Genomic DNA, 24,572 nt, shown 5'->3' with positions numbered 1-24,572 from the left:
ACTTACTCAGTGCGCATTCGCGACACATTCGGAAGATGAGCCATTATCCTGAACCTTAGGTGTAACTTTCACATCATTCATTTATTGATACACGAAAATGTACACTGGCTGCATGAAGGAGAAGAATTGATAGACTTATTTAAAAGGAGAGCTAGGATAACCAAATAACTCTATGTCCAAGCCATAGATGTCCTGTAGCTGCTGAATGTGCTCATCGCTAATATTCTTATAGTAGGAGGCATAGGTGTTGCTATACTTTCCTTTCCTTGGTGGACTGTATTTAATGTTTGCATCGCTGATGTTTAGTTTTGCCTTTATGAACTTTTCACCTTCTGCCAACTCTTCCATTTTCACTACAGTAGCATTACAATAATTAGACCTTTTAGGGTGTGTAATACACGCCCTCTAACCGAAACTCGTGGCAAAAAATTGAGAGTTGTCACTCTATGCATGGTGTAGAGTGACAATTCCCAATTTTATGTCACGCATGTCAGTTGAAACCAATTGTAATTTTTAGTACAAGGAGTCTATAGCTATAGGTTTCATCTAACTACAGTACACTCATACTACATTGTTACCCGTTTTGGTTGTATAGATCTACACCCTGGTTATTGCACAGAACCACATGTACTTTATTGTAGAAAAATGTTACAATAAAATATAACACTTATTATGAAGTTTAAAGCTGTCAATAACAATTGTCAAGTCAGTATGTAGCCTAATAGCATAAGAACATACTGTATTGCTATCAGGTAAAATAATGAGACATCTGCACCGCTACAATGACATGAGCTAAGGCTGTCTCATACAGTTTTCATTAGAAAAGAGACTGATTACTATAAAAATTAATTAATATCACCTTATTTTACATAAAAATATGTAGAATAAGGTGGCTTCCTTTATTGAAAGTTTCAATTAAATTAGCACGCTAAAATTAATCAGAAAGATGTTTGCCTGCGACCATTTCCCAAGGACTATTATTGGTAGAGGTGATGCTTCAGAACAAAAATCATAATGTTATTGGTATATAGGCTACTGGGTAAGGTCTGTTATCTTACACACTACTGGTTAATCTTTTCAAAGTAATACATGGATCGACACTCAAGAAAACGGAAACAAGTATCAACACGTTGATTACTTCTAATCTTTAATAAGTGCTGGAATCAATTCATATATTGGTATCATCTAGCAAAACTTTGACCACAAATTATAGTAGCACACTATAAGTAATGTACAATTTTTAAGTGGTGAATATGTAAGAGTTACTGTACTGTATATATATTAATGGAAGTAGAACGCTTGGAATGCTTAAAGGTAGAACACTTCAATTAAGGTTTGCTGCCTCTTGTACACACTTGAGGCACCTATTTGGTATATTGAGACTAGGTTAGCAAATTCTCTGGTAATATCATCATACTTTCTGCAAACACATGCATGTGATGATATCTTTCAGTTATGGCTTGGTCAGAAAATCTTAGCAGAACGAGTTGCTTACCAATAATATTATAGTCCATCTGACAGAAAGCACACAAGGTTGTCAGTGGATGAATATGTATATTCCAGAGTCGTCTTCTTGAGCTCTCAGTTAAGCAGTCGATGAACACTTCAAATGTAACAGTAATGTTCTCCGGATATTTTGAGTAGGCAATGCAGATTTTCTGAAACCATTTGTAGATAATATATGCATAGGTTAGTTCAATATATAACATCATTGATTACATAATCAATATATTGTAAAGAACTCTACAAAAGATGCAAGTAAATTACATGCTAATATGTATAGTAGACAAAAATCAATTCACTACAATAAAGTCAGAACACTGAGATTATTAGGAAAAAGTTTTTGTAGGTCGCATCTTAAAAAGGCAATAAACTCAATCCTACATAGCATAATGTGCAACAGTTTAATCTAGAATGCTGTCAATTGCCAAGCAGAGAAATATACAGTCGAAGCACCCGCTACACTCTGTCAGTTGTTTTTAACAGCCTCATTTTGTGTAATAATGAGAGCAAGGGCCAATGACGAGAAAAAAGAAAGTTTTAAACTTTATAATACTAAAAAGTAGTAATTATTATGTTTAGCAGAAAACGATGTTCATCAGCTTGCTAATGACATAAGACAAATAAAGCAGTAGACGGAAGTGCAGGAGAGCTATTCGAGTTAGATACAGACTGTCACAAAATAACATGGCAATCATAACCACAGCAAACACCCATACAGGCTTCATTAGCTTCTGAATGAGTAGGTGAACCCTCTCCAGCTCTTGAGATCCATATAGTAATTAGGATATAAAGTTATAACATGGTAACAGCCGCCCACGGCATAATTTAGTTAACTCACTGACATTCTACTCGAGCTGCTCTACTTTGTAACTGTTTACAGTCTCATACATATACTGTACTAGTGAGGGACCAACCTCCTCCACCTCCTCCAGGAGGTGCGGTGCTTCGTCAACGGTGTCTCGTCAAAAGGGTTGGCTTGACCTTAGAAAACAAGCTTTTTTATTTTTTATATTTATTTTTTACTTTCTTAGGATAAAGTGCAATTGCACTTCCATTACATTAGGGGGCAGCGGCTCTCTCACTGTCAGAGTGTGTCGCGAGCATTTGCTTTTTGGTGTAGGAGTTTTTGTTTGCACTGAGCCTGGGCGCAGCACTCAGCGCAGAGACATGAAGTGTTAAATCTTTTTTATTTGATAAAATTAATCTTTGTTATAACTTGGTACATATTCCTTTCTTCTCTTTAAAGTTAATAAAGATATATGCAGAGGTGTACTTATAATAATCCTATAAATAAATGAGGATATTAAGTCATGGCAGGGTGTGAGATGATTTCTTTCTCTTAGGAGAAGGGAAGGTAGGAACTGGCGTGACAGAAAGTAACTGAGAAATACTGCATTAGTGGAAGAGCAAAGTAGGCAAAGTTAGTAAAGAATTATACTGCATAGAGAATTGAATTTCATTCAATACTTCTAGAAAATAGTATGTTTTGGCATTCTGGAATTTCTCAGTCTGTTGAGAAGTAAATGATTATTTCTCAACATTGTTGTATTCACGATTCTACTTACATAGAGAACTGGGCCTTACTTACCTTCAAAGGCCAATGAGAATTGGTGACTTTGTTTTGGAAGAATGAAACCAATCTAGCCCAAGGATTTCTCACAATTACCATTCTGTTGGCAGCATCAATAAACTGCAGCAAGGTCAAGTGCTGGTATGGTGGTCTTCTCAGAGATAATTGTTTTCTTATACTGAGTTTCATAGCAGCACTAAATTATATAAAATATCTTAACTACAACTATAATAAATGTAAAAACATAGCAAATACAACAATAACTTATATAGTTAGAACTATTCAATAGGAAATACTTTAAATTTTGTCACAGACTAACTATAATAATAATAATATACTAGAGCTGACAACATATACCCTATTAAAATATTAAAAGTGCTGTCTTTTGTCAATTTTATCTAATTTAAGTGCAGATATTTACAATTCACTTAATAAAATATTTATTACAATATTATACATAATGTTATATATTGTGAAGTTAAGGACATAGAGTAACAAGTACTAGTTTTATGCGTATCCCTAGACGGCAGTCTCAAGAACTGACTGCAGTACAAGTTCAGTGGGGATAAACTCTCATGTGACAACCTAGTTACCTTTGTCGCTACTGTAAATGTCCTGTTCATATCAAATACAGTTGTGTGCAAAAGTGTGAAGCTACCTACAATAATTTGTATTTATGAAATAACACCAATTATAATTTGCCTCACAAAATGACAAGAATGCAGAAACTTAGTACCATTTCAATGCTCAGAATCTCATCTATCTGTTTTTCTTATTTACTAGTATTTAAAAGCAATACTCTGGATGTTCATTGCTAATCAGTATTGAATGTAAATATTTTTGATAAAGAAATTCTTAAACTGTCATAAAGACTGAATTTATACTACTAAGGAAGTAGAAATGTTTTGAGAAAACGTCAAAGAATTTAACGCAACGGCTTGACAGAAAAGATTAATACTAATTAACTTTTGCTAACGTTTCAGTAATAAAGAGCAGATCTCGGTAAGTGGGCGTAGTATACAATTAGTAAAATTGAAATTTTAGCTCGCCAACAATATGACAACATCCCAGAAAAGAGCGCATTTTAAAGATTAAAATGATAATATCATTTTAATCTTAAAAATGTATTAAATTATGTATTATATAATTTTGTTATATTTAAGTTGATTATATTGGGCTTATTCAGTCCTAAAGTTCAGCCGTGTGAGAATTATGCAAATTATAGGGTGGTTCCACACTTTGGCGCCTGACTGTATGATGATAGATGAAGTGCTCATGTATAATTATTGCTCACACGCTAGACAATTTGAAGTCTACAGGTCCTTAGCCACAGTATAATGCTACCATGTATACAGCTTTATTAGTTTTTAAAGCTACAGAAAATTAGAAATGACTTTTAATATTAATCAATACTTCAAAATAAAACATTAAATCATATACTTATAGACATGGTTTATTCTTTGCTTGTGATAATCTTTTCAAAGAGAATAAAGTGGCGCCATTGCCATATAAGGTACGTGAGAATGATAGTGAATTTATTTTGATTATGAGGGAGATTATAAAAAGTACTTTCAGCAAAAGTATAAACAATTTGAAAATGAAATTACAGACTTGATCATCTACGGAACTTTTAAAAAACGTAAAGGAGTAAACAAACCACTAGCTACTCTGTTGCTGATGTAGCAGTGTGCTACCCCAGTTGTAACAGGCCCACCCACATAGCCATCTCACTGTGTTATTTACTATGTAGCAGTGTGCTACCCCAATTGTAACAGACCAACCCATATAGCCATCTCACTGTGCTATATACTATGTAGCAGTGTGCTACCCCAGTTGTAACAGGCCAACCCATATAGCCATCTCACTGTGCTATTTACTATGTAGCAGTGTGCTACCCCAGTTGTAACAGGCCCATCCATATAGCCATCTCACTGTGCTATTAACTATGTAGCAGTCTGCTACCCCAGTTGTAACAGGCCAACCCATATAACCATCTCACTGTGCTATGTACTATGTAGCAGTGTGCTACCCCAGTTGTAACAGGCCCATCCATATAGCCATCTCACTCTGCTATTTACTATGTAGCAGTTTGCTACCCCAGTTGTAACAGGCCCATCCATATAGCCATCTCACTGTGCTATTTACTATGGCAAACACCATAATTTGTTTCATAAAGTATTAGATTTGCATTTTTAAAGTTTGCTATTTTTCTCACATTAAAAAATTTTGAATTAATTTGTAATAGTGTAAAGACTCACATATGCGTATCCGCGTTTATCTCTATGCCCTGGTCCTCCATGAGGTATGACTTCCATGTGGTGCTTGCGCACTTAGGTGTGGCGCAGTAGAAAAGTTGGTGGTGAGGTGACAGCATCCAGACATAGTTAACTACCCCTGATGACAAGCTGTTGTAGTCGGGGTAGATCTTTTTAAATTCTGAGGCGTGATCAGCGCAGTACTTTCTCACTAAATCCACTCGTTTGTTGTTTATCTCTAAATAGGCGGAGCCTATGACATTGCTGCTCTTTGAATCAGCTGATCGTCTGTTCTTTCGGTTGTATTTTAAAGATCCAAAGCTAACTTCTGTTGGTTGCTTAGCAATATATATACATATAACCAGTATCTGTAGACCGAATAGTGTAAAGAGAAATCTTACGTGATAAGCTTTCAGCATTTTATTGTAAAACTCGGCACAGACGTTCCTACCATGTTACGATGGCCATCACTACTGTCTTCTCGCTGTAGACTCTCTTCATGCTCAGCAACTTTAAATGGAGTCAACAATGATGCCAAAGTTATGCATCAATGCATTGTTTATAGGGTGCTCTCTGCATAGCTAGTTTCCATGGATTGTTGACAATCAGGTGAAAAATGTTTTTCAAATCATGTTTTCATAATATCAGAGTTAGGTATCTCCTACATAGGTGGCACTAAATGTTAGTAAACGTATGTTAATTCCTGAATGTCATTCTATTACATGTTATCCTACACATATGTTATTTTAACTTGTTATAGTATCAAATGTTATACTAACTTGTTATACCATTAAATGTTATACTAACTTGTTATACCATTAAATGTTATACTAACTTGTTATACCATTAAATGTTATACTAACTTGTTATACCATTAAATGTTATACTAACTTGTTATACCATTAAATGTTATACTAACTTGTTATACCATTAAATGTTATACTAACTTGTTATACCATTAAATGTTATACTAACTTGTTATACCATTAAATGTTGCACGGTTACATGTTTGATTTAACTGTTGAGGCTTGGGCTTGCTGCCATAAGATGGTTTAATACTTGTAAAACAACATGACACAATTAGCAATGTTTTTTTAAAAACTATACATGTATGTTTATATTATTAAGCAACTTTTTATGAGCAACCCATGTTTTGAAGTACTGAGGTTCAAAATTTCTGTGATCTTCTTGGCCATGAGGTAAGTTACAAGTACATGCAATTTATTAAAGAATATTAATGACTTGCTTTTGAATAGTTCAGGAGGCCTCATTTCTTGTTTCACTTAAAACTGAGTTGTATATCTCATATCAGAGCAGCCTTTCAACTATACTGAAATCTTAAATGGCTGTGAAACAAGATAGTACCAAGATTCGTCTAAGGCTATAAAAGCTTGTAATAATACTGGAGTAATATTACTAACATAGCTATAACTTATGAGCACATTATGAATCTGAACAGGAGTCTACTATTCAAATCTATTAAAAGCAATTTAAAAGCTTCTAGAATACTCATTTTTAAATCAACATTTAGAGAGTACGGGAGAAGCTAATGCAATTGACAATTGTTAGAACAGTCCGCTCACTGTTTTCTTTTTGGTATCAACAAATATAGCTCATTTGTAATCTTATTCGCTGGTCGCCTGCGAAGAATTGCCGCTATAGTTCACAGGTCCTGGCTCATTTCGTCATGGTGCAAGCGGCAAATCTCCCTTCCATTGTGCATGCCATTTTTTGTGCTGCTTTCTTTAGGATAGTCGAAATAGTGGTAAAACCAATAGTGTCTGAAAACTGCCTGCTGGAAGTTTCAGCTTTATGTAAAAAGTTCTAGACCGGTGAATGAAATGCCTTTCCTTGTTTCAGACAGGTTATAATATTTAACATTGCACTTGATTCAGATGAATTATGTTAAAGGTAAAATACGCAATTATAATATTTAGAGTAAAGAGGGGAAAGATGAGGCAAATGCATAAGGCTTTAACAAGTTTGTCTTGTTTGGTTGCTTTTCTTTCCATTGCACATTCAAGCCTCTAAACACAAAAGAGCAAATGCTGAAAGTTTCTGATAACCTTCACTAACATACTCAAAAGTAAATGTATTAGTCAAAACAATGTATCATATGAACTAAAATCTTTGCATATTGAAGTAACAAAAAATCGTTTGGCAAGACTTTCCTAAACCAATGATTGTTGCTTTAATAAAATCATGCTGCAGTAAAAACCCATTCTTAGAAGAGGATAAACAGGATTGGGAATGCTTTGGTAAAGAGTTATAAATATCGGTTTGACCAATATGAGGTAAGAGCACCAACATATCAATTACATCTGATGCTCGACGTTGCGCTGACCTGAGTGATCATGTGAAGCCATTTTGAGACAATGCATGGAGGATCAATAAATGCAAGCAAAAACCGATATACGCCTTTTGATTATATGATGCCTAAGCTAATATGATTATTCTTTTCTACTCAAAGGGAGTCCGTGGGTAACCAAATAACTCTATATCATCTTTGTAAATGTCTTGCAGTTTTTTTATATGATTATCTGTCAAAGTTCTGTAGTAGCTTGCATAAGTGTTGCTAAACTTTCCTTTCCTTCGGGGTTTATAATGCAGTTCTGTTTTAGAGAAGTTTAACTTCTGCTTTATAAAGGGCTCCGCTTCAGCCATTTCTTCCATTTTTACTAAAATAGACAAGAATAGGAGTCAAGTAAGTGTGCTCTAGCAGTAAAATCAAATGCAGCTTAAGTTATGGTAATTCTCAGATAGAGTTGCTGTACTGAATAGGTCAGAGATGGCAAAGACTCCACTTCAGCCAACTAAACGCCTGACATCTGTTCACGCCTGGCAGTGGTGACCCACATATTGAAGGGGATATAGGAAGTTAATTCTCCTCTGATATTAGTCCCTGCTAACTTGCCTAAATATTTGGAGATTTTACATTTAAACTTTGAAACTTTTGAGATGTAAAATTCACTCACTTATTAACAGCTGATTGTATTATACTGCTGTTGTTGCTTCTTGCTGACTCATTTCAAATGACCAAATTTTACTTTCTACTAAATTTGTGCAATTTTAGGCAAAGCTCATTAAATAGCACCTGCTGGTTTTAGCAAAGAAACTTTTGGGTAGTGTCAGTTGATGAATAAGAAAATTGATTTCCAAAGAACAATTTCGACTCAAAACACTGGACTATGGGAATTAGGTAATCAACTTTAGATTTGGTCTAAAGAGTGTTATGATACAATGTTTTCACACTCAAGAGGCACTCGTATTAATGTACTGGAATAGATCTTGGACTATAACATTTCTGCAGAAGCCAAATATAAAAAGAAATTAATGGGTGCTATGAGGATCCTCATTTAAGGTCAACTAAACCACAAGTCTACAAGCAACTTGTCGTAAATGTAACTGTAAGTTTATAGCATGTAAATGTACATCGCTTATGCCGAGTAACATAATTCAAGGTTCGGCACTAATGTCAAAACTAATGTGTCAAAAAAGCTACCAAATTCATCAAAACTAGGTCCAGCATGTCGGTCTCTGTTAGAAACGCTTTTTCATTGCTCATGTTTCATTGGCTAATTCTATTAACACTGAGACCAATTTTTTGGCTTTTAAAAGTCACCAGCAACAGTAAGTCTTCAACAACAATAGTTATTTTTAAGACTGAAAAAGTCATTGATAATGGTTTTTGTGTGAAACCTCTTACATCGTTTGAGCGCTTATTCAACGATATGTCAGTATCCATCCATAGCTATGCTAAAAACGTTTAAAAAAGACTGCTTCGAATTGAACTCAGATATTTGGCATCCACCTGGCCACATTACGGAATATTTATGAACATGCTTATTACAGACAATGCTCTCTCTCTCGGCATATAGAATGCCAGAATACTAGTGTGTATAAAGCCTGTGTAAAGCCACTTAAGCTACCTGCATAGCCTCAGCCCAAAAAGATAGCCTATGTGAGATTAAAAACAAACCTATTATGTTATAGTCCATGTAGCAGAAGCCACAGAGTGATGTAAATGGGTTTATGTGAGCATTCCAAATAACTTTTCGGTTGCTTGTGGTCAGACAGTCTATGAGGGTGGAAAAGGGGATAATTGTCGAACGGTTGGTGGGATAGTTGATTCCAGCGACGCACAATGTCTGCAGAAAAAATGTATAGATATAACTGCTTCAGACATTTCATCTCTATTCTGCTGTTTAGTAACTATGAACTTAAACCATAACTGTCACGAACAACTTTTATCGTATTTACTAGGTAAATCAGACACGCTGATTCCAATTTTGTACTCAAAATAAAGATTAGACCACTAACCTTCAAAGTCATTTAGGCTTTTTTAAAGCGTTTCAATATCGGTCTCGAAAACAACACAATCGGCATTACAAGCTCCGCCCATAAATATGTGACAAAACCTAGCTTTTTCAGGAACGGAAGTTAGGAATGTTTAGTCTGATTTAGAATAATAGAGAAAGGTGTCTTAAAACCCATTATTATCTAAATCCAGCCTGTAAAATAATTTCAGTTTTTTATGAAAGGTATATAAACTATTTAAAATTGCTCGTAGCTTGTTACATGACGTTTAAATGGGCTGGACGCCGAGAAAAATGAGCTCAAAAAATGCGGTTTGATCACAAGCTAGCGTTGTTATCACACTTTTTTAAATATGCAATGTTAAATAGCTCATCTACCATTCAGAAAAGACTGATATTATTTTTAAGGCTGAATTTAGATATTAATGAATTTTAAAACACCCAACTCTATTATTCTAAATCGGTCTAAACATCCCTACGTAACTTCTGTTCCTAAAAAGCTAGGTTACGTCACGTATTTATGGGCGGGGCTTGTTGTGCCGATCGTGTTGTTTTCGAGACCGATATTAAAACGCTGTCAAAAAGCCTTCATTACTCTGAAAGTTATTGAACTAATCTTTATTTTGAGTACAAAATTGGAATCAGCGTGTCTGACTTACTTAGTAAATACGATAAAAGTTGTTCGTGACAGTTATGGTTTAAGCTACAGTACACGCTAACTAGCAGATGATCGACCATTAGATTTCAACTGAACCCTAAGCTACTAATTAGCTATGTAGTTGGTGACTCCAGCTGCTAATGCAAGTGATGTAAGCATTATTTTGCCATAATGATTTTTATTGATTATATTATTACATTAATTTAAACTTTAAAACTCTAAAACTTTAAAACATTTAAACTCAGAGGTCAGCATTTTGTAAACATGTCTGTCAGCATAGTGTTTCTGCAACTAAAATTTGAATAAAACTTCTTTAAATAAGCATACATTTTGGAATGACAGTTGTTGCTTCCAATTTATCAGGAACTCATATTTTTCGTAAATAATTGTTTTAAATTTTTAAACTTCAGCAGTTGCAAGCAAACTGTAGATTTTGAAGATGTTTGTTGCAGAAGTAGATAATTTTATAGGCAACAATTTTTATGAGAAAAATTACAACACAAAAATATCCCAATATATTGCAAATAAAATAATTTTTAAAATTTGTGTGTTTTATTTACAGCAACTGTTTTTACACGCAAAAAATGCCTAATGAATTTGACAAAGGAAAATAGCTATGGCTAATTTTTGCTGCAATCAAAATTGCTAAGTTGGATCAAACTACTTGCAGCAGCGCATTGACAGCATACTACCCTGAAGTCTGTAGTTGACAGAGACCTAGTATCAGTGCAACAGTGTATAGTTAACAGAGACTTAGTGATCAGTGCAACAGTCTATAGTTAACAGAGACCTAGTATCAGTGCAACAGTCTATAGTTAACAGAGACTTAGTAATCAGTGCAACAGTCTATAGTTAACAGAGACTTAGTGATCAGTGCAACAGTCTATAGTTAACAGAGACTTAGTGATCAGTGCAACAGTCTATAGTTAACAGAGACTTAGTGATCAGTGCAACAGTCTATAGTTAATAGAGACCTAGTATCAGTGCAACAGTCTATAGTTAATAGAGACCTCGTTATCACTGTAACAGTCTATAGTTAACAGAGACCTAGTGATCAGTGTAACAGTCTATAGTTAACAGAGACCCAGTAATCAGTGCAAGAGTCTATAGTTAACAGAGACCTAGTAATCAGTGAAACAGTCTATAGTTAACAGAGATTTAGTGATCAGTGCAACAGTCTGTAGTTAACAGAGACCTAGTAATCCCTGTAACAGTCTTTAGTTAACAGATACCTAGTGATCAGTTCAACAGTCTTTAGTTAACAGAGACCTAGTAATCACATCAACTATCTGTACACAAATTTTAACAATAAGAGAATTTACTGCAAATTGTGCTTCAAAGCCTTCACTGAGTACCGTAAATACCCGCGTATAAGACACTTTTTTTCTTAAGAAGTTGACCTAAAAACCCAGGTGCGTCTTATTCATGGATACTTTTATTATAAAAATTATGCATTTACAATAATATCGAAAATTTATTACAAAAATTTCAATCTTACAATATTTATCCTCGTGGTCACCATTGGCAGATCGTAGGCATGTCGACTTTCCTCATGTTGCCGTCCTTGGCGAAAGTATGCTCACCATTAATCATCCATTCGGCCCATTTCTGCTTTTATACTGCTTTGAACGGCTTATTCACAATGACATCCATCGGTTGCACAATACTGGTCACGCTGCCGGGGATGTAGACGAGGTCTGTATTGTGGCGATTCAATTTTGATTTAACATTGTTGGTTGTACGACATCGGAAGGCGTTTAACATCAGCACCGGTCGCTGTCTCCAATCAATCGACAAGACGAATGTCGAATGATTTCACAAAAATTTATATGAAACACCCCGGTTTCTATAAAAATTAATAGAAATTTAGGACTAAAATTATGATGCGTCCTATGCACAGTTAGTTTTTCCATCGTTTTTGGGGTCAAATATCTACTGCGTCCTGTACATGGTATCATCCTATACGCGGGTATTTACAGTACTCTTCCTTATTATTTGAAAACATACACACTGGGTGTAGGAGTATTCTCTGATTGGTTGTTGTAATAGAATAATCACCTCAATATTGACCATGAACAATTCGAATTTTAACTGCCTGTTTAACAAATTATCGATAGAACAATAATCAAAAATTGCTCCGAATTGTTGACCATTCCTTTTTAGTAAATTCTGCTCAACTATCAGCCAGCGCACATTCACTTTCCTTAAAGATTTAGCAGTTTGATGTGCAGCATGCCACGCGCAGCAACAATATTTTGTGAGCAGTTTTTTAGGGCTAACAGTCTAGTAGACACAACTAGCATGGCAGAATCAACTAATTGGCTTTCTGTAAAAGGTTTGGTAGATGTCTTCGGTGAAAATTTTCAAAAGCTTCACAGAAGCAGAGTTATTTCAAGCCTTTGTATTGTTCATTAAATTATAGGCAATGCAGTTATCATCTAAGCCCTACTCATAGCACCTGACAATAAGTACCTTACATTCGCCCTTAGTTACTCACTACTAGAGCAAGAATGTTTGCTCCGTGCTGGTAAACCACAATCATTGAATGACTTATGAAGAGGTCACAGGGTTGCGTAAGTCATAGTCGAGACACTAGTTGAAGCTACCCTACTATAATAGTGAAGTTCATACATATTGTGAATAGCTAGTTTTTCATTTAGTCAATCTAATTTACATAGTGTTTGTTAATCATTAATATTAATGTATGGAAAACGCACAAGTTTAGCTAATAATTATTAAAGATAAACAGAGATTTGAATGAAGAGACAAAGATTTTGAAAAAAACAGCTACAGAGATGGCTTTATTGCGCAGTATTTAAAATGTGGAGAGAATTGAAGAATAATAGAAACAGGAAACAGATGATAGAACATAATAGATTGCACAAAAGTCTCTAATGATTTGGCCAATAAGCCACATCACAATGGTGCCGAGCTCTGTAGATTTTATGCACACGATATGACAGCCAAGATAGGTCCCTCACCTTGAGTTGCCACCTGGTATGCACTATTTTATCCTCATAGGCGGAGACAAGTCTAGCCCATGGATTCCTTACTATAACCAATCTATTGGCTGGCCGGTACTTCTCTAGAAATGGCATGAAGTTTGTCTTTCGCTCTGTAAACATCTTCTTCACACCTATTCTTGATGCTGCCGCCCTACACATTACAAATAATAAAAGGTCAACGAGAGGCAAAATGCAAAACAATTTTATGCCACGGAGACAGGTTCATGTATTTTGTGAACCTCTCACTGAGAAGAAAATATAAACCAAATCACTGAGGGACTCTAAACGTATGCAGCGACTAGCCAAGTCCTGACGACTAATCACTATGTTTCCACGACATGTGAATTTAGAGTTGTGTGTAACTTGTGTTACCCTGCGAATTGAGTGTTTCTATGGATATATGCATGATGTGGATTGACTCCGGTGCCTTGTTGTAAAAAGGTAAGGAATTGTACGCTACAAGTTAATAATTAGTGACGCGGTTATTGACGCACCTGTTAGCGACGCAAACACGTAAAACTCAATCGAGAAAGGATGAGAAAAGTATTGAGACTGTTGAAGATTGAATAGCTGTTTCCATTCTTCGCAAGCATGATGGATTCGATAAAGTTTTGGGAATCGTAAAAATCGCATAGCTTACGAATTTATGCCATTTCCATGATGCGGTTAACTTGCAGATTGGCTCAAATTTGCACATCATGGAAACATAGTGAATGTAAGAACAATATTGTCGTACGTCTGCCTTTACTTCTCATATTCCATGGCTGTAGCAGAGTTACATCACGCAGAATAACAACATAGTTCACAGACAAGCACAATAAAAGCATCTATCAAGTTTTAGTAACACTATTACTAGTAACTAGGAAGTCTATGATATTGTCAACAGGCTACTGTGAGTGTACGATTCATGATTACGAAAAGCCATCATATTATTGTGCGAATATTGTTTACTTTCAAACACAGACAGAGAGTACGTAGCGAGTAGTCGCGAGTGCTTTCAGGTTGCTCATAGGGTGCGAGTAGGTAGATATGAATCAAGGAAGGTGCTAATCATAATGGAAGTTTATAGAGGGCATGGTTGCCTCATGTAATTCGACACAGCCAGTGTGGGATTACAACTATTACAATGAAATTTTACCTAAAAGCTATATTCTAAGGAATACTTTGAGGTGTGTTTCTTTCACTGTGATAATAAGAAGACCTAATTGTTGCACTAAAACAAATCTCTAACTGAAGCAGGCTACATATGTCAAAATTTTTATCTATGAAATATTGTGGTATTATCACACATTTACTGGGTTTCCACACTTGAATGAATTTGGAGTTGTTTTTTGCCGCTAATGGTAAGGTGTTGCTCTTTACTGTTCTCGCTTTATCGTGGAAACGGTAAAGTGCAACACCTTACCGATTCCATGATTCGGAGTTACACTTTATCGATCTTTCCAAGACTAGCGATGTACTTTTCAAAACAGACCTTGTTAAAATCGACTCACATTCGGGTCACTGTCGCTTTTTAATTCACGTGTCGTACAATTGTTGCCCTAACTCATCCACGATGCCTGATCAGTATTTTCTTTCTGTTTTCCTTATTGCTGCCCTTTATATTACAAAACAGCAACATAATTTACTACTTAGTATACAGGTCTTACTCCAGAGGTCGCATGAACGGCAGTCGTTTCTAGTAAAAAAAACCTTTTGTGTACTAGAAGACTTAAGCCTAGGAAGAGGTCGGCACCAGTGCAGTGAGAATCCGTACAAATGGTCGGTTCAGTTATTTAATGAATAAGGTAATAAAATAAATAAAAGTGTGGTTATCTCATCGTCGTAGTATGAGCAACCCATCATTAGCAATACTATAGTAGTTAGAATATAGTGGTATGAGCTGAAACTTTTCATCTCCACTGGGGAGAGCTTAGTCAGGTATAATCGATGCGAATCCATCTGCAGTGAGCGTTTCTGTGAGGTCGAACAGTGGTCTCACTGCGAATGCCTTCATACAAATTTAGCGAAGCGAAATAGTGTCGAATTTGTTCGGTTTGTACCGTTTTTATGACGCAGAGCGATAGAAACACCGAATCCATTCGAAGTATGGAAACCCAGTAAATGTGTCATCCGAGTTAATAGAGTTAAAGAAATATTTAACGTTCTTCTATAACAATTATGGCCATATTGTATTAAAAACAGACTATTTTGATAAGAGCTGCCAAAAAGCATATAAAACAATTCCTAACAATATTGCTTTCAGCTGATTTTCGTAGAGATTTGAGTATTTACTCATACTTTCTGCTTCATACAGGTGTATGGCTGTCTTTAAAAATAAAGACAGTCATACACCTGTATTTATTGTAACTTGATTGATATCAACTGTAACATTTACAGTACATTGAATTGTACATTTGAATTGAATTGACATTGAATTGAACACATGAATTGTATCGATAATGTTAAAAAATAATTTTTATAGTCTTCTCATTTTCACCGATAATGATATCATTTATTTACAAACTTGCAATTTAATGGCATATGTCATGAATTGTAAAACTGAGCAATATGCAAACTTAACATTGTATGAACATATGTATAACTTTTTATTATATACGTACATATGTATATATGTACGTATGTATATATGTACGTATGTATATATGTATGTATATATGTACGTATACATGTACATATATATGCACGTATGTATATCTGTACGTATGTATATATGTATGTATGTACATATGCATATACGTACATATGTATATACTTCTCGTATGTATATATGTACGTATGTATATATGTATATATGTATGTATATATGTACATATGTATGTATATATGTACATATATATGTACGTATGTATATATGTACATATGTATATATGTACGTATGTATATATGTACGTATGTATGTACATATATATGTACGTATGTATATATGTATATATGTACATATGTATATATGTACGTATGTATATATGTACGTATGTATGTATAACTTTTTATGGACATTTATAATCATAAACAAAATGATTTATTCACATGTAAAAAAAAGACGACAGAAGTCAGCAATTATCAAGCGGGTTGAACAAAAATGTTTTAAAAGTTGGTAATCTAATAGTATTGCAAAAGAGTCTGTACAGTGAATTGTAGGTTGCAGTAACAGAAAGTTCATAAACTGAAACATATGACTGTGGATATGGTATGCACAGTGCTAGTGCTGTGTGCTATGCACAGTGCTAGTGAATATCAACGACTGATTGATATTCACTAGCAGCTATTTGAAGAAGCTCATAGTGATATTCTTAACTGCTGTTCACATGCCTAGTGTTTTGTTTCAGCAATAACATATTGATTAAATTGATGACGATGCTTTCTGATTGCTAAACCAAACGCATGAGGAATCAATGTGTGCCTTTGTCACATCTAAGAGGCAGCACATTCCTCCAGTCATCACACATGCCAACAGCAACATCATTAGGCACTCTTAAGCATTTCATGTGACTAACACTCTGGCCACCTAAGAGAACAGTCATAGGTAGACAACTACATTTCAATTGATGGATGTTTCACTTGGCAGCATTGAGTTTCAGACTTTTACGGTTTTAAGACGTTGGTATGGTCTTAAAACTGATATTGAATCCGTTTGCATGCACACACATGAGAGGGAAAGTAAAGGCGGGAGAAATAAGGGAGTAAAAAGGTGATTGGCAGAAGGAAGGAGAGGGCGGGTAAAGGGAGGGTAAAGGGAGAAGAGAAATGAAAAAAGGAGAGGAGAGAGAAGAAAGGGGAGATGGCGAAAGACGGAGTGAGAGGAAGGTAGGGAGAGGACATAAGGAACGAAAAAGGGAGTAGCATAACATACCATTGTTGCTTTCGCAATATTTTATTTGCTAAAATTTTGCCAACGTGTATTTTAAAATCAGGAAGAAATCTTATAATTATGAACTTGAAAAAATATGTTGTGCTAAAATGACTAAGGCAAACGTATTTACCATTATGGCACCATTATGATACCATAAAGACAACACTTCTCAAGTCAAATTTTTTCCTCATATTGGCAAAGGTACCATTGTTCATAAAACTGGGAACAGAAAATGAAACACAAACGTTTGTCATCACTTGTTACAAGTTACATAAATCTTAGATATAGAACTTTATTGCAGCCTACTAATAGCCTCTATTTAAATGTCATGGTGCTGTATTTTCAACCCTTTCCCGATAGTGGCGCTTTATTAGAGATGGCGCTCAAATAGAGGGTGGCGGTGTATTTTTTGATTAGCTGGTCAGAATCTTTGGAAGAAAAAATTAATCCTTTCATGGGGAAAGCGAATGTCACTTATATTTTGCACTCTCTTTTGGGCGGAGCGACATAATGTGCCATTGGTCTCAGCATTTTTTGTTAGAAACTGTTTTTCATATACGTCAAAGTATCAAACTGAGTTGAACAAGGAACTACTTTGATAAAAACATGTTCGACGTATACAGTTAATTATTTCACTTCGGTACACCATAACAATGACTACTATTACGTTGTAGGCTGTTCCTGAAGAGTATTCTCATCGTTCATCAAAGCGCTTTAGTCTTCAGGTCAGATTGTAAACCACACTATGGACGAATCTGAAGACAATGGATCGAATTTAGATCTGAGTGACTTTGAATCAGAGTATACTTCTGATGATTGTGACGATTGATCTTCTCAGGTATACAGTCACTGAAACCATGGAAACTACTACAGCAACGACGAAAGAATTAATTGTTATTGATGTAACTCGAGTCATTAACAGAACCATTCTGTCGACATTTTCCTACTGATCACTTTCTATAATGTGTTCGTAAAGATCAAAGAATGTCAAAGTGGCGGTTAAATAGAGTTGGCATTCAATTAAAGGGTGGTATTTTTCCACACTTTTCCTATAGTGGAGCTCTATTAGGGGTTGCATTCAAATATTGGTGGCATTCAAGTAGAGGCTTTATGGTACGCTTCCTATAATCTTATAATTTTTAAAACTGTAATTTGGGTAAGGCGAATTTTTAAAATAGAAATTTGCTAGGGCAATCATTTATTTGCCATATTGTCTACAACTTAATAGCACTGAGATGATTCAAATCAGTACTGAACAACTGAATAAACTTACAAGCTGATGAAAACTGCTGATCGCTGTCTTTTGACAGCGTTTATTAAGGCTGGAAAAACAAAAACATTTTTCACATTTCTTCACAATAAACCAAGCCAGAGGACAGCTAACAAGAAAACAGGAGGTCCTTGCAGATCAAATTCTATAGTGTTGTTGGCCAATTCATTATGCACTCTCACTCAAGCACTCCAGTGCCAGTAGATAAACATATAGGGAAATAACTAGTCAGTTTTATATCGAATTATATAAAATTTGGTCATAATTGAAAAAGTTGGACAGGTTCAGGTGGTCTGATTATTAGCCCTGGTTCTATACTTTAGTGCAAAGGAGAGTGAGGCAAGTGATTAGTTTTGATAACTGTATTACGTATAGACTATCAGAATTGTTGTCATCAATTGATGGATGAAATCAATCTTTTAGCCAAACAACTAAAATCGGCAATGTACCTACAGCAAGTGTATGATACGTATCTGCTTCAGCAAGTCTCAAGCTGACAAGTCTATAAACAAGCTGTAAATGTTGTTTTTCTTGGCAACTCGTTCAGTTTTTTAAGGATTAGGAAAATGCTATAGCGAAAAGGAAGTGGTAGTGCTGCTATGGCAAATTCTGCTTTTGGAGTGAAGGAAAAGCGTCAAAAAAATGTCTCACACAATAACATTAAAGGTTGACTTGCAACAAAATTCACATTACAGTTATTTGGTATCAAAAGATTCACCATGTCTTACTTTGCTGTGTTGAAGGTGCAAAATATGTGGAAATGTGATTACAAGCTCTTAAAAGCCCAAAAACGAACAGCTAATCGCAGTCATCACGAAAACACCGTAGATTGAAATCCATTTCCAAAACAGCTCAAATGGGACGTAGTTGAACAAGATGGCTTCTGTTTACACTTTCCTGCACCCTCATTCGTCGAATAATTCTCACAAATAAACTTCATGCATTCAATAAAACCATGCCTACTGTCCTTATGCGTCTATTTCATCATAATTGTAAAGCTGTCATTTGAGCACTGATATCTCAAAACCTACCGTAAAAATTTGTTTAATTCTTTAACCTCACCTCGAAGGAGTGCATATCATCCTCTGATGAATATGAGGAGCCTGTTGGTCACATGCGATAGTTGAAAAATGCTGCAGAAACAGGTCGCACGATTTGCCAGAAAGTATGGGTCACATGATCAGATTACGACTAGATGATTAGACCAGGCTGAAACGATACTGTGCAGCAATCATTTATATTTGATACGGGCTTGCCGGTAGAACCTGAAGTATTTGTCATAAACTAGTGCTACGAGACATTTTATATCGAGCCTTTTATTTCACTTGTCAAAACAATAACCAAACTGTTGGAGTACGTCAGCCAAATAAAGAGATTCCAAACTATGGCGTTTTTGTGATGGCTGTGATTAGCTGTTTGTTTTTGAGCTTTCAAGAGCATGTAATCACATTTCTACATATTTTGCACCTACAACATAGCAGAGGGAGACATGATGAACCTTTTGATACCAAATACCTGTAATGTGAATTTTGTTGCAAGGAAACCTTTAAGAGAACATATAGGTGTAACAATAGTTATAACAACAGAATAACTTTGTTTTTGTCTTTTGTCCCGCCGATGTGACTTAAGCTATTGTTTTTATATAGTTGTGGTCATACCTCTGCTCTAATCAACTCATGTCACATACAGTTGTGGTCATACCTCCACTCTAATCAACTCATGTCACATATAGTTGTGGTCATACCTATGCTCTAATCAACTCATGTCACATATAGTTGTGGTCATCCCTCTGCTCTAATCAACTCATGTCACATCAAATTGTGGTCATACCTATGCTCTAATCAACTCATGTCACATATAGTTGTGGTCATACCTATGCTCTAATCAACTCATGTCACATATAGTTGTGGTCATACCTCTGCTCTAATCAACTCATATCACATATAGTTGTGGTCATACCTCTGCTCTAATCAACTCATGTCACATACAGTTGTGGTCATACCTCCACTCTAATCAACTCATGTCACATATAGTTGTGGTCATACCTATGCTCTAATCAACTCATATCACATATAGTTGTGGTCATACCTCTGCTCTAATCAACTCATATCACATATAGTTGTGGTCATACCTCTGCTCTAATCAACTCATGTCACATATAGTTGTGGTCATACCTATGCTCTAATCAACTCATGTCACATATAGTTGTGGTCATACCTCTGCTCTAATCAACTCATATCACATATAGTTGTGGTCATCCCTCTGCTCTAATCAACTCATGTCACATCAAATTGTGGTCATACCTATGCTCTAATCAACTCATGTCACATATAGTTGTGGTCATACCTATGCTCTAATCAACTCATGTCACATATAGTTGTGGTCATACCTCTGCTCTAATCAACTCATATCACATATAGTTGTGGTCATACCTCTGCTCTAATCAACTCATGTCACATACAGTTGTGGTCATACCTCCACTCTAATCAACTCATGTCACATATAGTTGTGGTCATACCTATGCTCTAATCAACTCATATCACATATAGTTGTGGTCATACCTCTGCTCTAATCAACTCATATCACATATAGTTGTGGTCATACCTCTGCTCTAATCAACTCATGTCACATATAGTTGTGGTCATACCTATGCTCTAATCAACTCATGTCACATATAGTTGTGGTCATACCTCTGCTCTAATCAACTCATATCACATATAGTTGTGGTCATCCCTCTGCTCTAATCAACTCATGTCACATAAAATTGTGGTCATACCTATGCTCTAATCAACTCATGTCACATATAGTTGTGGTCACACCTCTGCTCTAATCAACTCATATCACATATAGTTGTGGTCATACCTCTGCTCTAATCAACTCATGTCACATACAGTTGTGGTCATACCTCCACTCTAATCAACTCATGTCACATATAGTTGTGGTCATACCTATGCTCTAATCAACTCATGTCACATACAGTTGTGGTCATACCTCTGCTCTAATCAATCAGCTCATGCGGTAAAAATGAATAGGTCATGAAAATGTCAAAACGCTACTCGTGGTAAAAACTGAATTTTAGTTCAAATCTAGCAGGAAATATTATTTTATGATAAATTGAACAACCAATCAAATGCTTGTTATAAGGAAAACTCTGATATTTCAAAAGCATGATAGCTTTCAGTCTATTTACTGGAATATTATGTTTCCTGCTCAAACACCTAGGTCTAATCGTCTGGAGCGCCTGATTTGTTGCAAGCAGTAGGTTAGGTTAGGCCTTAGAGAAACAGCATCTAATCTTAAATTGCTCCTTGCCACTAGGCACCTTTCCAGCCGTCAAGGTTTCCTCACCACTGGGCTCAGGCATGTCCAACCAAACTCAGAGCCAATGTTTGTGCAACATTTCTGCTAAATGCATGCACACAGCCTCTGCTTGCAGAAAGGTAAGCAGGCATCACCTTCCATCTTTGAGAGATTGTTCACACACACTAACAGCAAGCGGAAGTCATGAGAAAATGATTTGCATACAAAGACAGGTACTCGAGTACGCAGGGCCATTTCATTTGAAGCAAAAATTTGGGAAGCTTGACTAGACCTCTGGGAGAAGCATTTAAAAAGAAAGCCCACATTCTCAACATACAGAAAGCAAGCATTATCGGTTAATAGACAAATGTGGCTCCGTAGAGTTAAGAGCTTGTTCTATCAACAAGTAGAACTACTCACGCGTGATTGTCACCTTTCCATTTTAGCCCGGCGTCTTCAAGAATGTATGTCTTCCATGTGGTACTGGCACACTTGGGTGTCGCGCAGTAAAACAGATTGTGACGAGGCGAGGCCATCCATACATAGGTTGGCAGACCATTGCGCAGTCTCTCATAGCTTGGGTAACTTTTTACTATATCCAGTTTATTATCAGCGCAGTACTCTCTCATCCAGTTCACTCTGTCCCTGTTAGTAACTGCAAAGATTTTACTGCTGTTACTTTCCTTTCCATTAGTAGTATTTATGGTTGATGTCACGCCCGCATCAAAAGTATTGTGTAGCAGAGGCAGCATAACTTGTGTTGTATTTACTGATAGTTCTCTAGATACCCACGTAGTTAGTCGACCATTTAAGTAAAAGCTGAATATAGCAACTTGGAATAAAAGTGCCAACATTGTCACTTTGGCATTTGTACTGCTGATGCACGACTCCGCCATTTTCCCCATCAAGGCTTCATAAATCCGTCTCCTTTGATCAGCCTCATCTGCTTCTACTACAAGCGAGCGTCAGTACTGAATACATTGAGCTGTTCAACTCTTAGCATTCCAGTTTACACAACAATACAGCTATTGACTAATGGGGCAACTGCAAGCCACGAGTAGCTTAGGCAGATATGTTTAACAATGGAACGCTATGCGCCTGTAAATGGAGGCCAAGCTCAACCTTGTTAGTTACCGTACCTTCAAGAGAAATCAACTAGGCGATTAGTGATATGCCATCATCTCTGACTACATATACGCCAAGAATGGCTGTATGTAGTGAGCAGATGTCAATGATCCCAAGCCATGCTTACTCCTTTGAAGTAGTCATTAATTGATTTAGCATTCACTCCATGGTCTCAGCCCCAGTTGGCTGGCTCAGGAGTATAAATGCAGACTTGTTCATTACCTTATTGAATCGATCCATCTCTTCTTAAAATCATCAGAGCCTCCTAAAGCTAATTGTGTATGACGGTGATATTATTGCCAATCTATAGAACTTACCAGCTAGTAAGCTCACTGCTCCTACTAAACGCATGCTGTGCTGTTCTATTGAAAACCAGAATTATCCTTGGAAAACATGAGAGCGTGTGGCAAAATGAGCATTTCTTTACGTAAAACATCTGTTCTTCGATAAAAAACCTAATTCACATTATGTACTGGTTTGCTAATTTAGTTATAATCATTACAAACTCACCCAAAGCGTGGCAATTGAAGCCGAGACTAGATAATCCAAGAAGACATGTGATTGTTCAATAATCTACCAGCAAGCTAGATCAACGAGCGAGCGCACATACGGATGCTCCTATTAGCCTACCAACTACTCAATGAGAGATTAACGCTTGATACAGGGTCATGTGACTCATGAAGCTCTCATCGTATGCTTTATCTCTTCCATGCCTAATGCACGCTCTAACACCATATATTCTATAAAACAGAACTATAATGAAACTATAGCTCTGTTTTATAGCTTTAAGCTTTACCCTATACTGAAGTTATAGCGTAAAGCTTATGGTCTGAGGATGCATGCTAGCAAAGCATAGAGTGCACTTTTTAACAAGAAGGCTGTAAGATATTTATTTAAACTTCACAAATAAGCTTTAAATCCCACAAAAAAGGCAGGAAAAACTTAATGGATAATTTTTTATGTAGAATTTTGAACCATAATCCTTAGGAATGTTATGCAAATTGTGTTGAAGTTCATCTGGAAGCTAGACTGCGATCAGACATGCTATACTGTTTTATTATAAGCGGTACTAGCCAAACACAGGATGCTATCAGTTAAGTACTACATGCAGAGACATGCTTACCAGTGACTATCCTAATACTCAGTGTTTGCCATCGGCTAACTTGCTGCGCCGTGTCTGCTATTAGCTATCTTATACTGTCTTACAAAAACATTCCTATCGTTGGTTATCTCACAACATCATGCCTTCAAAGGGCAGCCTTATAGCATCATGCTTACCACTAGTTGTCTTAGAACATCATGGCTTATCACTCATTGGCTATCATTCATTACCATGGCTTACCATTGGCTATCCTACAGTACTATGGCCCACCATTAGCTATCCTACAGTACTATGGCTTACCATTGGCTATCCTACAGTGTCATGGCTCACCATTGGCTATCATACAGTACCATGGCTCACCATTGGCTATCCTACAGTACTATGGCTCCCTATTGGCTATCCTACAGTACTATGGCTCCCCATTGGCCACCCTACAGTACTATGGCTTAAACAGATCAACATTTACTTTATTTACACTGGTCACAGATATTTAAGCAGTAGCTGCGCATGGCACAGACAGGCTGTGAAAGACAGGCTGTGCATGTATTTTAAGAGAATTGTTGCATACAAAATAGCTAGATGATCTCGGCTGGACCAGTCACAGGGAGCATCAAC

General features: G+C 36.2%; 2 protein-coding genes across 6 annotated transcripts; both read right to left on the bottom strand.

The window, feature by feature from the left end:
• Positions 1-135: 135 nt before the first annotated feature.
• On the bottom strand, positions 136-7,694 carry LOC137404871 (carbohydrate sulfotransferase 11-like). Its single transcript, XM_068091122.1, has 6 exons — positions 7,673-7,694; positions 5,780-5,838; positions 5,332-5,696; positions 3,092-3,269; positions 1,496-1,658; positions 136-353 (listed from the first exon to the last, which is right to left on the bottom strand). Exons 1-6 carry the CDS (start codon positions 7,692-7,694, stop codon positions 136-138), a joined length of 1,005 nt encoding a protein of 334 aa, XP_067947223.1.
• LOC137407201 (carbohydrate sulfotransferase 12-like) lies at positions 7,401-24,096 on the bottom strand. 5 transcript variants are annotated; one of them, XM_068093810.1, is made up of 5 exons: positions 23,979-24,096; positions 22,151-22,682; positions 13,284-13,458; positions 9,308-9,476; positions 7,401-8,006 (listed from the first exon to the last, which is right to left on the bottom strand). In XM_068093810.1, exons 2-5 carry the CDS (start codon positions 22,633-22,635, stop codon positions 7,789-7,791), a joined length of 1,047 nt encoding a protein of 348 aa, XP_067949911.1. In that variant the 5' UTR covers positions 22,636-22,682; positions 23,979-24,096; the 3' UTR covers positions 7,401-7,788. The 5 variants fall into 5 exon arrangements, with proteins under 5 accessions (XP_067949911.1, XP_067949922.1, XP_067949906.1 ...); XM_068093821.1 differs by having other exon boundaries at positions 22,151-22,385; positions 23,979-24,062; XM_068093805.1 differs by lacking the exon at positions 23,979-24,096 and adding an exon at positions 23,366-23,483.
• Positions 24,097-24,572: the final 476 nt, after the last annotated feature.

The sequence above is a fragment of the Watersipora subatra genome, chromosome 1, assembly GCF_963576615.1.
Source record: "Watersipora subatra chromosome 1, tzWatSuba1.1, whole genome shotgun sequence".
In the NCBI taxonomy this organism is placed as follows: domain Eukaryota; kingdom Metazoa; phylum Bryozoa; class Gymnolaemata; order Cheilostomatida; family Watersiporidae; genus Watersipora; species Watersipora subatra.
Note: the sequence above shows the minus strand (reverse complement) of the source record. Positions and strands in the feature narration are given on the sequence as shown.

What these genes read in the sequence shown, in the direction of transcription:
- LOC137404871 (XM_068091122.1), bottom strand. Translation starts at nt 7,694, where the DNA reads ATGGCTTCACATGATCACTCAG. An exon ending in GGCTTCACATGATCACTCAG is followed by an intron (nt 5,839 to 7,672) that starts GTCAGCGCAACG and finishes CTCCATTTAAAG; the next exon opens with TTGCTGAGCATGAAGAGAGT. An exon ending in GATGGACTATAATATTATTG is followed by an intron (nt 354 to 1,495) that starts GTAAGCAACTCG and finishes ATGCTACTGTAG; the next exon opens with TGAAAATGGAAGAGTTGGCA.
- LOC137407201 (XM_068093810.1), bottom strand. Translation starts at nt 22,635, where the DNA reads ATGGGGAAAATGGCGGAGTCGTGCATCAGCAGTACAAATGCCAAAGTG. An exon ending in TGGAAAGGTGACAATCACGC is followed by an intron (nt 13,459 to 22,150) that starts GTGAGTAGTTCT and finishes TGTAATGTGTAG; the next exon opens with GGCGGCAGCATCAAGAATAG. An exon ending in ATACCAGGTGGCAACTCAAG is followed by an intron (nt 9,477 to 13,283) that starts GTGAGGGACCTA and finishes TTTTTTCTGCAG; the next exon opens with ACATTGTGCGTCGCTGGAAT.